The sequence below is a fragment of the Notolabrus celidotus genome, chromosome 7, assembly GCF_009762535.1.
Source record: "Notolabrus celidotus isolate fNotCel1 chromosome 7, fNotCel1.pri, whole genome shotgun sequence".
Lineage (NCBI taxonomy): Eukaryota > Metazoa > Chordata > Actinopteri > Labriformes > Labridae > Notolabrus > Notolabrus celidotus.
This window is the reverse complement of record NC_048278.1, coordinates 31,946,365-31,964,805: the sequence shown is the minus strand read 5'-3', so window position 1 is coordinate 31,964,805 and position 18,441 is coordinate 31,946,365. Positions and strand designations below refer to the sequence as shown.

The 18,441-nt window shown below is 41.4% G+C and overlaps 1 protein-coding gene across 1 annotated transcript in view; it reads left to right on the top strand.

Moving 5' to 3' along the window:
- Positions 1 to 2,028: 2,028 nt before the first annotated feature.
- lpar2b (lysophosphatidic acid receptor 2b) overlaps positions 2,029 to 18,441 on the top strand; it is a 34,785-nt gene continuing 18,372 nt past the window's right edge. The window contains exons 1-2 of the mRNA XM_034687703.1: positions 2,029 to 2,432; positions 17,464 to 17,930. Of these exons, the coding sequence (XP_034543594.1) occupies positions 17,675 to 17,930 (256 nt within the window). The 5' untranslated portion in view covers positions 2,029 to 2,432; positions 17,464 to 17,674. The remainder of the gene's footprint in view (positions 2,433 to 17,463; positions 17,931 to 18,441) is intronic.

The window sequence follows — 18,441 nt, the reverse complement described above, 5'->3', positions numbered from 1 at the left end:
AGTGGTGGATACTGAACTACAGTTCTGAGGTATGGGTACTACGGCACTTTGGATGGTTGTTTTCATTCTTTGGGGACTTTCAATCCATTAGTTTAAAGCAGGAGCAGCAGATTAAAGTATTTAAGGTATTTCCCCCTTATTCAATAGAAGGCAGTTGAAAGATGACAGACAGGAAGCATGGAGGAGAGACACAAACACAAAGGTCCACAGCTGCTGCAGTCACTTATATGTTTTACATTGAAACTTTGAGGCTGGCCCGACACTAAGGTCACTTTGTGGACAAAGATTTCACCTTTAACTTGCCCTTAAAGTCAATTTGTTTCTCTTTCTTCTGTGCCTTTCACCTTCAGTCCTTTTGTTTCTGTCATTATTTATTTCTTTATTTCTCACTGTTTCTTAATGGATACAAATCCTTACAACTCTTGGATTTACAGGACAGACTGTGATACCGCCAAAGTAATCATTGAACAGTTTGAGTTAACCATACCTCTATACCCTTAACCCGAAACCTACTTCTGATTGCATGTCTGTCTGCAACCAACCAAGCAGCAACTTCAGATATGAATGGCTAAAAAAAAACCCCTCATAGTTAACATTGTTAACATTTTGCCATTGTGCAAATTTTGTGTGTTGTGTAATTTCCTTATGATTTTTAATTATGTCCTTTTTTATCACCTGCTTAAAGATTTGGTTTAAATTATTGCAATGTTTGCTTTCCAGTAGTGAAAAAGCACTCTGATATTTCATTAAAGCTTATGTTAGGAACTTTAGTTTGTGTTGATTTTGGCGCCCCCTATGGACCAAGACATACCTCTTATCTATTTGTTGATCGTGTAAGTCACGTATCCAACAAAATATGTCATCATGGGTTATTTTAGCACTGAAATGTATCACTCATCAGAGATCTCTAAGGAAGATGTATATTAAAAAAAACCTGTTCTGGTATCATGTCATTTATTATTGACCCCCACCTTCTGTCAGCAGTTTTAGACATTAGAAATAACTGTATAAAAACAGTCAATCTTGTAGCTGATAGTTTCATTCACTTTTTTGAGTCTTTAGATGGCATCAGTTTTACTTTCGGTCTGATTCTTAAGCAGATAAAAACTCCTCACAGGAGCTTTATGTATCTCATTAAAGCTAGGGTTGGTAGTCACAGAAAACTGGCATGAATTTGAATGTAGCATTTCCTCAGGACGACACCCCCACTCACATGCACGAGCGCGGCTGATTCGTGACCACATGATCGTGGCTGATTCAAAACCAGTCCTCAGCACATGGTTTGTGTTTGCTCTACGTAAACTCATGTCTCACTCAGCGGTAAGAAAACACCAAAACATTATCATAGTGAAAGTTAAAAACACAAACAAACATGAAATGTACGCGCAGGAGGCGGGCAGAACGTCAGGATGGGATTTGATTGGTTTCATATTTTGGCTCCTGATGGCAGGGATTGGTTGGTGTTTTCCCAGGTTTACTCCGGCTGTAGATAGCAGCTTTTTTTCGCTCTTTTTTAAGAACACATTTTGTATTGATTGCCATCGGGACATAAAGATAATTTTAACCAGTATGACAAAAAGTGTATAGAATCTGACTACCAACCCCAGCTTTAATGAATTTACATTTATTTGACCTTGATATTATTAATTAAATTAATTAAAATGCAATGGAGCAACAAAGTTAACCAAAAAATTAAGAGGATAACAAAATATATTTAATTTCTATTTCCTCAAAATAAAGCAAATATTTTGGACTAAATATTTGTTGATAATTTCCATTTCATGAAAAATTAAAAAAGAAGATAATTTCTGTTATTTCCCCATATCTACTTAACCACATTATGCTGGGAAACAACATTGACCTCTGGTTTACCTTGGTTATCAATAATTCATCTTCCACCTCAGTCAAAACAATTCAGTATAGCGTCTCTGCTCTTTCTGTCATTCACTCTAAGCTCCTCTCTTATTGGCTGTTCAGTCCCATTTGGGGGGGCAGCTGGGGGCGGATACCACGCGCTCAGGTTGGCAGGAGCAGCATACCAAAGATCTCCTCCAACCCGCTCCTTTGTCACAGAGAGGCAGCAGCAGCAGTGGAAGATCCGTGCCGCACCCTTTCTGCTCCTGCAGGGACTCACCGCGCGGATCATTGCGCACAGGTAACTACCGCCCCAAACTCCCGGAAGCGCGGAAAGAATTCCCAACACAGGTGAAGGACGGTGTTTACCACAGTTTGACATTTGGGACGGAGAGAGCCGGCTGGAATGGAGCGTCTATAGAAACGGACTGAATTGTACATTTTTCGAATTAGTCTCATTTTTCCAAAGGGAGTTCAAAGTGCGCAAAGAGCTGACCTCAGGTGCGGCACTACTTTGCTCCCCTACTCGACAAGGATCTGGATTTACTTGACTAACGACTTCATATTCACAAGTAAAGGTGAGTTCATATTCTTCTACCTGTTACTTAATGATCTTTTGGTGTGAAAATACTTCTCATGGGAGTTTAAAATGTGAACAGTTTGTTGGCTGAAGAACTCTTGGTGTGTTTTCTTTTTTTATTGTTCCTGTGCTGAAGGTTTCAGGCTCTCATTAGCATGCTGAGGCATCTGTTTCCAAAGTCTGGAGTTGATTACAGCCTGAACATCACTATCACTGTCAGATGGATCATGCCCTTTCTGAGAAATGATGACAGAGTGTAGTGAAACCCAGAGATTTATGCCCTATATCCTCCAGGAGACAGTGCTGTTCCTGCTCAATAAGATAAGATCTCTTTATTTTCAGTACTTTGCCTTGACTTTGGTTGGGTGCTTTTATGGCTGATGGTTTATGGCGCAGGTGTGCAATGCAATCCTGTGCAGAAGTCCTGCCATAAATTATGTCACAGTGCAGGTTGTACAGTTCAGGTTTGTTGATATTGTATTGACTCACCTCTATGGGGGTTTCTGAGGTCGGATAAAGTGGTGTTATGTGGGACTACGGGTAATTATTTTGACTCATTTTTCCCCCTTTTACTGTAAAAGAATGCAACTGATATTCATATCAGTTATCTCAAAAGCAGTAACGAATGCTCATTTCGAAACTGCTGTGTATTCTCTTTTTCATTAGTTGTGTCAATAAAAAGATAGAAAATAGTAAATGACTCCCCTATGTAGTCATTTTTGGCAGATCAACCAGCCAAATACAAATCTATTGCATTTTAAATGATGTGCTCAAGGGAGGCGATCATCCCCCTTCTGTGCCCTGATGTATGAAAAATGCCTCAGTAGTCTAAGCAACATAGTAAAATTCCCTCTTCGGTTCCCCCTCAGTGGAAAACATGAAAACATGCTCTCATAGCTGCCCTTCTGCTTGATACAGTGTAGTGCCCTCTGGATGCCTGTCCAGTGAATAAAGCGTCATAAGAAGTGCCCTCTGGATGCTCTTCAAATGGATAAAACATGATAAGGTGCCAGACTTGAATCCTGACCTTGTTTTATATGTTTGGTTGACATGTCAGGTTTGTGAGTTTAGTTCAAAACTCCTGAAAGTCTTTTTTTTTATTCAAGTGCGTCCAGTAAATTCTATCATATGACTTGTATTAAACTACACAGTTTCAACAGTGTGATCAATAACTGATCTGATCTTTCTCGAATGGGAGTTTCATACAGGATGTAGCTGTAGTTGTTGTGTCTTCCTTTAACATAGTTACATTTCCACCACAAATTGTTGCATTCATGTTCACCAGATTGCATGAATTCAATCTGAGGTGCTCAAAATGTCCAAGAGGAGGACCCTCAAGCTGCCCCTGTTGTTACTTCTGCCTCAATATGCCTCAATCAATCAATCAATCAATCAATCAATCAATCAATCAATCAATCAATCAATCAATCAATCAGACTTTATTTATAAAACGCTTTTCATACAATGACATTTTAACACAAAGTGTTGTACATAAAAACAACTTAAGAAAAAAATATTAAAAAGACCCCGCCCATCCTAATCCCAACCCCTACCCCGACCCCAAACCCACCCCACAATCCTATGGTTAAGAACACAATATATGCAACAATAGAAATAATAACAATAAAAATAAAAATAAATAAATTAAATAAAAATAAAAAAGAAGTTGCTGAACAAACTGAGGAAACGCTTTCATGATATCTTGATGGAAAAACACTGGAGGTAAAATAAGATGTTAAAACTCAACACAGGAAAATAAACTCACCAAAATAAAATACATTTCTAAGATAATAAAACACTAAAATATTAAATCATTAAAAGAAAGTAAGATGCTATACTTAAAAAATAAATTAAATAAATACATAAATAAATAAAATAACGTGAAAGTGGCTAAAATTTGAACTAGATAATAGATAAATTAGAAATAAATAAATAAGTAAAACTGTTCTAAGAATGAAACTCAGTTAAAAGCGAGACTAAAAAGGTCTTGAGTTTGCTTTTAAATATGTTTATGCTCTGTGCAGCCCTCAGATATTCAGGAACCCTGAGTGCCAAAACTGTGCCACCTCGGTAACCTCCAGCCTACCTACTGCCCAGGTTGCCCTCCTACATTTTTACAAAATACCAAAGTGAGACAGAAAAGTGAAGAGCTACCAAAATGGTCTTCAAAATGCTGCTGGAGGCAGAATTGTATTAATCATAGCTTTTCATAGTTCATCATAGTTTTGATGTCTTCAGTATTAATCTACAATGTTGATATAATTAAAATAAATAAAAACCATTGAATGAGAAGGTGTGTCCAAACTTTTGACTGGTAGTGTATGTTCTAATATTCTTGTTTTATCCAACAAAGAGGACCAAACCCAAAGATATTTGACTTGAAATGACATACAACCAAGTCAAGTCACAAGTCTTCTGATTTGAGCTTGAGAATTTGAGGGTTTATTGCATAATAAATGACGTATATAATGAACTGATTGTCAGACTTTGCATTTATGATTGTACGTGGTTAGGGACAGATGAGCTTCTTTTATGTCTGAGGTTTTTGACAGATGATCGTGAGGTTATAATTCGGACACGAGATGGCAAAGAGAGAGGAAAGTGGTTGGGACACATTTCCAGATACTTCTAACATCATATATTTAGTGAAACCTAATTCAAACGCTGTCTCTTCTGAAACACTTCAGATGTCTTAATCTGGCAAATTTATTCACACCAGGGTTTATGTGAACCTGAGATTACAGGAAACAGCCTCAGAGTTACTGACTTTGTGACAATGTTGTGTTTACTTTCATCTCCAGTAAGCGTAAAGTACGCAGCTCTCTCTCTCTCTCTCTCTCTGGTACATCAGTCACCTCAGCTCAGTTCAAGCTTCGATAAGAGAGGAAGTGTGTGTGCATGTGTCTGACAACAGACATTACCACGACACCACCTCCTGGGTTTCAGGCACGGATGTGTATGTGTGTGTGTGTGTGTGTGTGTGTGTGTGTGTGTGTGTGTGTGTGTGTGTGTGTGTGTGTGTGTGTGTGTGTGTGTAAATCTTTCCTATCCCAAAGAAGTGCTGACTCCAGTTGATGTACTGAGGATCTACTTTCAGAGAGAGGGAGAAAGCAGGGAGGAGGGAGAAGAAGAGACTCGGGTGTGGCTGCTCTGGTAATGACCGGTTTGCATTCAAACTGGTGTTTACTGATTCAGCCCGGTCCATTCACACACAAACACAGGCATATGGTGCATGAAAACACGCAGTCATGCAAATGCAGGCCCTGAGAGCCACACAGAGTGAAAGCACCACCGTGAACCTGGTGACTCACGGAGGAAAGTACTCTGTCAGTGTCTTTGGACAGAGATAGACGACGGCTGGTACAGGGAGATGAAGACTGAGGCTGTCTCCGAAGTTTGAAAATGTGCTTTGATTCTATTTTGTGAGCTAAGTTTAACACTTCTGTCTGGTGGCTCAGCTCACATACTAAAAGGGAAACCACAAGTCTTGATGCGTCTAATGCTAAAAAAAAAAAAAGTTTCAATTCCCCACCTCTTTGGATTTTTCGCAGAACTGTTTCAAGTCTGCAACCAGTCACTTCTGTCTCTGGTACTTCCAGGCGAGATATCAAAGCCCTGTACCATCTGCTATGTAAACAGGTTAAACAACATAGAAATAACACTTTAATAAGTGAGCTTTAGAGGCGTTAGGTTTCAACATAGTGTTGTCTTTGCACAGAGCCGGGCAACCTGTTTTTCATTGAGTGTTTATGCTGGAGCTCAGTTAACTGGTCATAGTTTGTAGCTTCAGTTATGAGTACATGAGAGTGATACCAGCTTTGATCTCTAACTCCCTGTAAGAGTGTTATTAGTATGTGTCTCACTCTTTCCTTGAGTGGCAGTGGCATTCTTCTGTAATCATGTGTCTGAGTCACCTGAAGTGTGCATGTTTAGTCAAAGTCAAAGTCTTCTTTATTGTCAAAAACTGCAGTATGCAACAGACATACAGAGGGTTTGATATTAGTGACCGGGTGTAGTCTGTGAAGGGGGCACTATGGGAAGAGGGGGCAAAACCTGTGTACTGCCTTAATGCTGCAATGCGATCTAGATGTAAGCAAACACAGATGACAGGTGCCGCCTCGCAGCACAGCATGGTTTATCAGTATTTTGACCTAGAAAATGTAGATGAGGTATTTTGTAGGCTGTCTGGTTAAACTGGCATATGACCACTCAGCCGGAGCGATGTTAAACCAGCACAGGCTTGTGAACCTGCAAGGACTGAAGACTGAAGGTGGCGCTAGCTCTGTTCGCCGCCCTCGACAAACCAATTTGACTTGTTTACCTGCTGACTCTGTGATCCCGTGTTTAGAGATGTTGAATAAATATTAACTCTATTCTGAGCGTCTTCTCACCTGCAGACTGGTCAGTCAGTTTCTGTCTAAAGGGTTTGGAATAGGGATGTACATTTGAAGTATTTTCTGTGATCGATCTTTGGAATTGTTAACGATCAATTATCAATCAATCATTAAAAAAACGGAAATGTTTTCCATCAAAAACAATGCCAAATGCGTTTTTTCCCCTAAATCAAATTGTCCTTCCTGACACAATGTATATAACTGACAGTATTGAATATCTACAGATCGTATTGAGGTGTTCAAAACGTTAAACACGCTGAATATCAACATGTGGAGCAGGCTCATAATCTCCACAGACATACAGACATTAAAGTGCAGGCTCAGACTTCAACAAAGGAACTGCACAGGAACATATTTCAGACTCACAGTGTCCAGTTTTCTGTTTTCTCCTTCTTATTGAGAAAAATAAGCATGTGGTCGGGTGTCAGCCGGGAGCGCAACCGGGTCATAATCAGTCCAGCGGCGGAGAAACAAAGCGCTCGTGGAGACCTGTCACTCAGCTGCAGCCCCCAGCTGAGCGTCTCTGCTGTGAGCAACACCTTCAGTCAGCTGATTCACATCGAAACATGCTTTAAACTTAAAACACCTCCCTGATAGCTGAACCAAATATAAGACCACATGATGTTTGTTCCATGTGATATAAAATCGAAACAAAAAGATGTGTTCTGAACAGACAATTAATCGATACTTGATTAATTGTTGACATCCCTAGTTTGGAATGAGTAGCTTTGTAACATCTCTAATTATTACACTGCTGAAGTATCACAAAATAATCACCTTACTTTTTGCTCTTGTTTGGTTGAAATGCTAAGAAGATAAGTGTCACGCTCTCTGGTTGCTCTGCTGTGGTTGGTGAGAATGAAGCCTCCTTTGTAGCAATGGCAATGAACAAAGACTTTCTCCTCTGTGAACTGGTCATTGTTTGACTAGCAGTTTGATGCACAAGAAGGAAGATGGAGCTGGAATATGAAGTATTTGGCTAATCTATAAACAGCAGGGCTTCAATCATAGACTATAAAAAATGGATGTATTATCCGTGATGTCACCCATCTGTTTCTGAAGCTCTGTTTTGAAGCCGTTTGAGCCATGTTGGAATGTTGAACTCAACCTTACATGGTCAGAGCTAGTGTGAGGTAAAGATGCGGGCCTTTAGCCTTTTTGTTAACAGCCACAGGATGCCTGCCTGTCAAACAAGTCAGCCATCCCCTTATTTATAAAATTTTCCCACTGTCTAGTGTGTGCAGATAGAGAAATTAGCTATTCAGACCTAAACCATGTTTGGACCCAGGCTGTAAACATGTTTATTTATTTATGTTCGTCTTTTTTGAATGGGTGTGTATGTGGTCTCCGGTGTCAGATAATGAACTGTACAACTACCTACCAACTCTCTTTTAGCTCTCAGGTTTTAAATGTAGTGTGAGTCTTTAAAACTCAAAGCACGCCATCATTAATCTTAGCTCAGTCTTCAAGCTTTAAACAACTCGTGTTGCTGTATGATGGATGATTCTGTTTCAATTTGTAGCGTGGTTGTGTGAGTAATGTGATAAGAGTTTGCTCCATTGTATAGTGTTAGGAGAGGAGGAAGAATAAAAGATGAGGAGGAGAGAAAAAGTAACCTTGGGGAAAAGGTTTTAAGGTGAAGATCTGAAAAATGTTGAGAGTAAAGTCACACGAGAGGCTCTAACTCTGGACCGTTAGGTTGAACGTCACAGCGGATGTCTTTCCTGCAAGAAAGGTGCACTTCACAAACTTTGCAGGCAGTCATTGTCTTTGCAGACTGAAGATGTTTCAGGATGTGCGTGTTACATCGAGTCTTCGAGTCAAAGTCATCGTTTGTTGCTTACAGATGAGCTTTGAGTCATTGCATACACAGCTCTTACCCCCCACACTGACTTTTTTCAGGCATGAAAACAAAGCCTGCTCATAATTCCTGGATCATAACTGACTACAAACAAAATCCAGATGCCTCAGATACCATATACCTGTCGAGTCTTAATCCACATACAGAAGTCAGTTTGTCCACTCTCTCATTTTCTGCTGTTAGGTGCTGAAGCTGCTCTAGTGTTGCTTTTTTAGAACTGTCAGCTCAGAGTAACGGCCTGCTGCAGCTGGAAACAGGTGTGATAAGATCATGGTTTCGGAGGGGATTTGATGCTGTTGATTTAGACCTGTTAGCTCCACATCCTGTGACTGCAGCTGCAGCAGTCCTAAACCTGTGGCTGAATATTCTCTGTCTGGTTTCGTGCGTGTCGGAGGAGAATTATCAGTCTTCTGGAGTTGCTGAAGGTGAACCACCACAGGTCCCAAGAGCAGGTGAAGAACATGTCGAATCAAGCTTCCCACTTCAGCTTTCAGAACCTGTCAGCTGATGTCTGGTGCTCACTGCATTGCTTGGTGTTGTGCAACATTGACCAATAAAGATTTGCTTCAGTCAGTGATCTTGGTATGCTGTAAAGTAGAGCATCAAGTGAGAAGTGTGTTGCACTTTGTGACCTTTGTTTGATTTCTTTGTACTGCTCCATGTCTGCTTTGATGATCTGTTAGTAGAGTCCATCAGCAGAGATGATCCAAGGCTGTCAGAGATTTTTTTGAAACTGGTGGTGAAACACAACTGTAGTAAAGTCAGCACTTCATTATTGGTTAAAAGTTCACCTGCAAGTTCAAGCCATAGACTGTATAAATAATGGGTGTGGTACTTGTGATGTCACCCATCTGTTTCTGAAGCACTGTTTTGAGGCCAATTGTCGGGAGCCATATTGCTGCTGTCGAGCGATTGTGACGTAAAGAGGCGGGCTTTGAGCCTCCTAGCCAACAGTTAGTGTTCCCGCCTGTCAATCAAGTCAGCTTTGCCTCTCATTGGAAGACTTGTAATCTCAATATCTTAGAAATTACTGCATTATGAAAAAAATCCCCCCCCCCCCATACAGTCTGAGCCGATCAAGAAATGAACTATCCAGACTACACTCGTCTTTTGTACCAGACTGTAAACATGTTTATTTCTGCTGTAAAGATCCGCTTCTTTGAATTGGTGTGTATGTGGTTTCCGGTACATCCAGAGCCAGCCTCAAGCGGATCCTCGATGAACTGCAGTTTTTAGCACTTCAGCATTGGACTCATATTTTTAGACCGGAGGTTGCTGCTTGGTTCAAGCCGACTAAAGCTGGGGCTCAGTCAGATATCCAACTCACACACTGAGCAGTAATGTATGGTGCATAAATCTAGACATAGACCGACCAATTAGTCATTTCTCAGTAATCTGCATTGGCCAAAGCTTGTACTCATGAAGCTAATTTAAAATTATATTTTTAGGCATTTTCGTCTACAATAGATGAGACAGGAAACGTGGGAAGTAGAGAGCGGGGGATGACATGCAGCAAATGGTCAAAGTAGGGAGGCGAAGCTGCAACCACTGAAACAAGGACTACAGCCTCTGTACATGGGGCTCACTCTGAAACCACCAGGCCAACGCGACCCCTCACAAGGCCAATTAAAAGAACTAAACAAACATCATCTGCAGAATCTGCAGGCAGCCTTGTCAGTGTGGCTGCTGTCGAGCAAAGTTAGCGGTCTCCCCTGAGTCCATTTAGTCATTCTGTATTCTACCAGCAGAGCTCAGGTACTGTGGCATTGTGGGAAACGTGCCACAGTAGATTCAACCTGATGTCACCTGTTAGACTTAATACCTTTTCTCGAGCTTCTCAGAGCTTTATATGGAGAGAGTCCAGAAGTCCCTCACGACAACATTTCTCTGAGCCAACAGCATTCATTAATAAAGAGTTCAGCTATTTGGTTTATCATATATTATTATCATTATTATTATTATAAAATTGTATTATTTGATCGAATACAAAACAAAAACAACAGCAATGTGATATCAGCGCTATTAATAGGCCAACTTGCTCTGCATTAATCAGCATCAGCCAAACAAGTGGATATCGGTGGATGATATCGGTGGATGATATCGGTGGATGATATCAGTTGATCACTACATAAAACATTGATTCTATCATTGCATTTCTAGCAGTCTCCTGCAGTGTATGTTGATCTTCTTATTGGACAGTGATGAACATGTGAATGATGGTAGCCCACACCGACTGTGTGACCTCCTATCATTTGCCATTTGATACAAGGCAAAGCTGAGGAGTGAGTTCAGTGACAGGCTGCTTAAAGTTTGGTGTCTGAGTCTCTCTAAGCTTGTATTTGAACACAACAGAGTGATAGTGACAGAGACACTGTGTTCGTGGAAAGGTCAGCCAAAGAGTTCAGAGACTGTCCTGATGGAGGAAGGAAGCAGAGCGACTGTGTGCACTACACGCGGCTTTGATCAGCAGGGCCTGGGGTCAAAGATCAACTGTAGCTCTCATGCTCGATTGACAGCTCATGAAGGAGCGGGTGAGGGAGGAGTTTGAAGCCTCTTTCACACACGCTCTGCACTCCTGAAATTTTGCCTGCCTTTATCTGGGCGGGCTGCACGACTTCTCTAGCTTAGTGTAGTGTGTGTTTAAAGACGTCTTTCATGTGCTCAACAACAGCAGCAGCTCTCTCCTCTCTATTCACACAGTTCTGCCACCTACCTTTTCTAATTGCTTGTATGCATCTAAACTTCTGCCTAAATTAATCAGCACCAGAGATGTGAATTTTAAGTATCTTACGTGATGGATCGTTGGAAAAGTTAACGATCAATTATTGATTAATCATTAAAACACTTGGACGTTTTCCGTGTCAAAAACAATGCCAAATGTGTTTTTTTCCCCTGAATCAAATTTTCCTTAACGACACAATGAGGACCTGACGGTATTAAACAGCTACAGATCATATTGATAACATGCTGAATATCAACATGTGGAGCAGGCTTATAAAAATAACCTCTGCGGACTTACAGTCATAGAAAGCAAAGGTTCAGACTACAACATGTGGATTTACTGCAACAAGGGTACTGAAAAGAAACCTATTTTAGACTCACAGTGTCCAGTTTTCTGTCTACTCGTTTTTATTGAGAAAAATCAGCATGTGAACGTGATCAGGTGTCAGCCAGGAGCTCAACTGGGTCACTATCAGTCCGCCAGCAGAGAACAAAAGCGCTCTCTGGAGACCTGTGCAACACCTTCAGTCAGCTGATTCACATCCAAACATGCTTTAAACGTAAAACACCTCCCTGATAGCTGAACCAAATATAAGACCACATGATGTTTGTTCCACGTGATATAAAATCGAAACAAAAAGATGTGTTCAAGTACGTTCTTAAAAATCAATTAATTGATACTCAATTCAGCAGCACATGACCAAGTAGGCTACAAAAGATGAGGAAGAACAAAAATGAAAAGAAAAAGAAAAGAGAGAGAGAGAAAAGGTTTCAAGAAGGGAAGTGTTGTTGAGAGATTGATTTTATAGAAAAAAAATAGAATGCAGTAAGGTTTTTACTACAGACTTCATTTATATGTGAAAGAAAGAAGCATATTGATATAAGTAATGAACTGCTGCCATCAGGTGCATGAAAAGTAGGAGAAATAGCCTGAAAAACAGTTTGTACCCCACAGCCATCACTGCACTGAACGCTGCTAAAACATAAATTCAGTACTGTGATATCTGTATCTTGCCTAAGGGAATTGTCCAATGTAGATGTGTGTATGTGTGTGGGTTTGTCTGTCTTGTGGGTTTCTGTGTTTTCTTAGCACTTATTTAATATACTATCTATTTGCACTGAAACAAGATTGCACTTCATTTCGTTGTACTTGTGACAATGACAATAAAGATATTCTATTCTATTCTGTTCTATTCTATTCGTGTTATCAGAAGTGCTGAGCTTCAAGATTAGAGAAACGTTAACAAATGTAAAGTAACATTTTTTAAAGACGACAAATCAACACGGCTCACGTTTTGTCATCTTTCACTTCATATCACGTTTTCACAGCAGATGAGTCGTGTGCATGTGGACGAGATCATCTGATCATTGAGCGTAGATGGTGATTGCGGTTACACAAATATAGACGTATGTGAATGTAAAGGTGGTCAGCAAGTAACCTCGGGCCGCTGAAACTATACTTAGGCAGTTGTTCTGGTGTCATCTACGTGAAAATACTGGTGTGAATGTGTGAGATAATCTTTTCAGCAAAGAGCAGTTCAAGAGAAAAACACTTTCAAGACAAACAAGTCTCATTTCCTGTGTGCAAACCACACTGAAGAGAACTAAGATCAGCAAGTCTCAGGAACATACAGTGGGGCAAAAAACGTATTTAGTCAGCCACTGATTTTGCAAGTTCTCCCACTTAGAAAGATGAGAGAGGTCTGTTATTGTCATCAGAGGTACACTTCAACTATGAGAGACAAAATGAGTAAAAAAAAATCCAGGAAATCACATTGTAGGATTTTTAAAGAATTTATTTGTAAATTTTGGTGGAAAATAAGTATTTGGTCAATAACAAACAAGCAAGACTTCTGGCTCTCACAGACCTGTAACTTCTTCTTTAAGAAGCTCTTCTGTCCTCCACTCGTTACCTGTATTAATGGCACCTGTTTGAACTTGTTATCTGTATAAAAGACACCTGTCCACAGCCTCAAACAGTCAGACTCCAAACTCAACCATGGCCAAGACCAAAGAGCTGTCGAAGGACACTAGGAAGAAAATTGTGGACCTGCACCAGGCTGGGAAGAGTGAATCTACAATAGGCAAGCAGGTTGGTGTGAATAAATCAACTGTGGGAGCAATTGTAAGAAAATGGAAGACATACAAGACCATTGATAATCTCCCCTACTGGGGCCCCACGCAAGATCTCATCCCGTGGGGTCAAAATGATCATGAGAACGGTGAGCAAAAATCCCAGAACTACACGGAGGGACCTGATGAATGACCTGCAGAGAGCTGGGACCAAAGTAACAAAGGCTACCATCAGTAACACACTACGCCGAGAGGGACTCAAATCCTGCAGCGCCAGGCGTGTCCCCCTGCTTAAGCCAGTACATGTCCAGGCCTGTCTGAAGTTTGCCAGAGAGCATATGGATGATCCAGAAGAGGATTGGGAGAATATCATGTGGTCTGATGAAACCAAAATAGAACTTTTTGGTAAAAACTCAACTCGTCGTGTTTGGAGGAAGAAGAATGCTGAGTTGCATCCCAAGAACACCATACCTACTGTGAAGCATGGGGGTGGAGACCTCATGCTTTGGGGCTGTTTTTCTGCAAAGGGGATAGGACGACTGATCCGTGTTAAGGGAAGAATGAACGGGGCCATGTATCGTGAGATTTTAAGCCAAAACCTCCTTCCATCAGTGAGAGCATTGAAGATGGAACGTGGCTGGGTCTTCCAGCATGACAATGATCCCAAACACACCGCTCGGGCAACGAAGGAGTGGCTCCGTAAAAAGCATTTCAAGGTCTTGGAGTGGCCTAGCCAGTCTCCAGACCTCAACCCCATAGAAACTTTGTGGAGGGAGTTGAAAGTCTGTGTTGCCCAGGGACAGCCCCAAAACATCACTGCTCTAGAGGAGATCTGCATGGAGGAATGGGCCAAAATACCAGCTACAGTGTGTGCAAACCTGGTGAAGACTTACAGGAAACGTTTCACCTCTGTCATTGCCAACAAAGGTTATGTTACAAAGTATTGAGTTGAACTTTTGTTATTGACCAAATACTTATTTTCCACCATAATTTACAAATACATTCTTTAAAAATTCTACAATGTGATTTCCTGGATTTTTTTTTCTCATTTTGTCTCTCAGTTGAAGTGTACCTCTGATGAAAATTACAGACCTCTCTCATGTTTCTAAGTGGGAGAACTTGCCAAATCAGTGGCTGACTAAATACGTTTTTTGCCCCACTGTATCTGTGCACGAACTCTGAAACTCTTTATGGTTCTGTTCCTGTTCAGTCAAGTCAAGACCGCGTCTATTTGAGCCTCTGTTTTTTACACCCTGCTGCACTGTTTTATTTCCTCGAACCAATCCCTTCTCTTGCTGCTGTGTCTCGTCCCTCGTTTCACTCTCTGAAAGTTCCCACTCTCTGCACATTTTTCTGTTTCTGATTTGGCGTCTCTCTCTGCACACCCTTGGTTGGAGAGTGGGTCACTGAGGCTCCCTGTGCGTGTGTGTGTGTGTGTGTTTTGCATGTTTGGATTGAGATAGAGTTACATAGCTGGATTGTGTAATTGTGAGGTGTGTCTCTGCTGTAGGGAGCCGCTCTGCTGTTTCCATTGTCGACAGAGTTCAACTTGAAATCAACAGTTCAGAGCAGTTTGAGTCGCGGTGCAGCGCTGACTTAACAGTGAAGTGGAGAATACATGTGGGGAGGGTTGTTGACTCAAAACGCAGCGTACAGCTCACACACGCTTACTGTAAACAGAGGATTAAAGCACCTTGTTGTGGACATCATTTTAGATGTTTGTGTTGAAGGGAAGGCCGAGCTCTGCCCTGAGCTGTGTTTGGTTTCAATTACAGCGCCACAGTCACGAAGCTCTCATTGTTCCTGTCGTGACTTGTCGTCAGCCTGTGTGGGTGCTGCTCATTGAGCTCTGTAGTGATGTGATAATAACTGCTGGGGCAGCGTAACAAGACTTTCTGGTTTAAACATCGTTAATTCGTCAGCTTCAGTGAGTAAACGCTTTTTGTCGTTTGCGTAGAGACGTAATACACTTTTGGTATGTGAAGTCAGTGCAGAAAAGAACACCGTGAGAGTAATCTAAGGCTGGATTCTTACCCTCACATGTTTCATGGAGGCCTCTTTGTGTTGTTAAAGACAAATATGTCTGTGTTTAGGTCATTGATTCACATCTTCTACTGCAGGAGCTTTGTTTGAAGTTCAATCTTAGAGGGGATGATTTGTCTTTTTACGGTGTTTACTTGTTTCCTAATTTTTGAGTCTAAACTAAATGTCATGAATTACCCGTAAGCCAGGTGACAGAGCTTATAGCAGAGGTGGAATGAGGGGAAGAAGGTGAAGGCGGGGTTGCAAAGTGAAAGAGGCTAATGGGTTGGTAGTTGTCGATGCATATCAACACTTTGATGAAGATTGGATTTTTAAAAACATGAGCTGATATGAGAACATCTTTGATTTCAGTTCTGATTACTCCATTCAGGGAGAACAGTATAAGATGGGGCAGCTGTGGCTCAGTGGGTAGAGGCTGTTGTCTATCATTTGGAAGGTTGGCCGTTCGATCCCAGCTCCTGTAGTCACATGCTGAAGTGTCCTTGGGCAAGCCACTGAACCCCAAATTGCTCCCTCTGTTGTTCAGAGGTGTGTGATTGTGAACAAATGAGATTAGCTAATACTGATGGTCCCTCACTACATAGCAGCCTCTACCATCAGTGAGTGAATGTGGTGTGAATGGGTGAATGTGGCAAGTAGTGTAAGTGCTTTTGTGGTCAGAAAGACTAGAAAAGTGCTATCTAAGTTCATTTACCATTTACCATTCATCTACCCATCCACTATCAATCAATCTGTCAGATTGAAATCAATCTTTATTTAGAAAGATTACAACAAACGTTATCTGAAGACTCTTTCCGAACAGAGCAGGTCCAGACCGTACTCTGTTCTATTATTAACAAAGACCCAACATCAAGACAGGATAAGATCCAGTTCCATCTTACAAACAGGACTCAGTCTGATCTCATCTTAATCCACCATGAGCAGAGCACTTTGCAGCATTTAGCGAGTTACAGTGGAAAGGACAAACTTCCTTTTACAGGCAGAAACTTCGCACAGGACCAGACTCATGTTAGACACACATCTGCTGAGACGAAGCTGGGGTTGAAAGCGGGATAGAGGGAGATGAAGAGAGAGAGAGTAGTAGTTGAAGCCACGGGAGTTGATCACAAATCGCGAGAAGTGAAGCCAATGCGGAAGTGTTAAAAACTGCAGTTCATCGAGTGTCCACTTGAGGCTGGCTCCGGATGTACCGGAAACCACATACACACCCATTCAAAGAAGCAGATCTTTACAGCAGAAATAAACATGTTTACAGCCTGGTACAAAAATTTAGTGTAGTCTGGATAGCTAATTTTCTGGATCGGCACACACTGTACAGGGGTTGAATTATTTTATAATGCAGCAATTTCGAAGATATTGAGATTGCAAGTTTTCCAATGAGAGGCACAGCTGACTTGACTGACAGGCGGGAACACTGTAGCTGTTGGCTAGGAGGCTCAAAGCCCGCCTCTTTACCTCACAATCGCTCGACAGCAGTTAGGTTGAGTTCAGCATTTCCAATATGGCTCCTGCTGATGATTGGCCTCAAAATAGCGATTCAGAAACAGATGGGTGACGTCACAGATACTACGTCCATTATTTATACATTCTATGGTTGATCCTTTATCTTGACCCCTAATCCCGTTCAGGGTCGCAGGGGGCTGGAGTCCATCCCAACTGTCATAGGGCGCAAGGCAGGGTACACCTTGGACAGATCGCCAACATACCACATGGCAAGATGCTGTTATGGACCCGTTTAATACAACCCGTTAACTTTCAACAACTCACAACATCCAAACCATGATTTAATTGTCTCATTACAGAACTCTTCCAGATGTTTCAACTCCCATGGCACCGGTCTGGAGTGTATTTTCATTTAGCATCAGCACTGATTTAGACAACAACATGCATAGTGTTTGTGTTTTGTGACCTAAACTTGTGGGTTTTTTTTCCCACAGATTGAAGAAGTAGATCCACCGCTCCAGACCTTCAAACTGGATCCCTCCAGTCCTCCCTCGTCCAGCTGATGGCATGCTGATCTCAAACCAACCAGGGTGGGCGAGTCTGAATGGCGCCCTAAACCTTCATCTTTGCTCACATTTTCAACGGCACTCTCTCCTCCTTCCTCTCTAACTCTTCTCCGATCCCACATCCACTCGACATCTCAACATGGATACCCTGACTGACGACACCGAGGGATGCTACTACAACCGGAGTGTCAAGTTTTTCTACCACAAGAGCGGGAAGAACATCAGCGAAATCTGGAGGACACGTGACTATGTGATCGTCAGTCTTGGCATGTCGGTGTGCTTCATCGTCATCTTCTCCAACCTTCTGGTCATAGGCGCCATCTTGAAAAACAGACGCTTTCACTTTCCCATCTACTACCTGCTTGGGAACCTGGCTTTGGCAGACCTCTTCTCAGGTACTAATGTTTTGTTTATCCAGCTTCTACATCATAAATATTACAGACGAACAGAAAGCTAGGTGTCATTTTAATAGCTGATATCTCCAGTACTTTTAAATCAAGTTACTGTGTTGCTATTGACGAGTATAGCACACCCCACAGACCCCTATCTTAAACAACTTATCTTTCTAAGTAATCAAGACTTTTGAAACTGTCACTGTTTATTTTCTACAGCAGCTGGGCTGAATGGGACATTTAAATGTCTATTCTATATTAAAGTTGGTGACATTGTAAACACAGTAGATGATTAGAGGTAAGAATTAGGGATGCACCGAAATGAAAATTATTTGTCAGAACCGAAGACAAAAAACGAGGAAACCAAAGCCGAAAACCAAAAACCGAAACACCGAAATAAATTGTTATGCCAATTATTAGTAGGGAGACCGGGGACAGTTGTAACACTTGCACTTGCTCCAATCAGGAACAAGCTAGGAATCACCTGATTCACTTTGCACATGCTCAGTTTAGT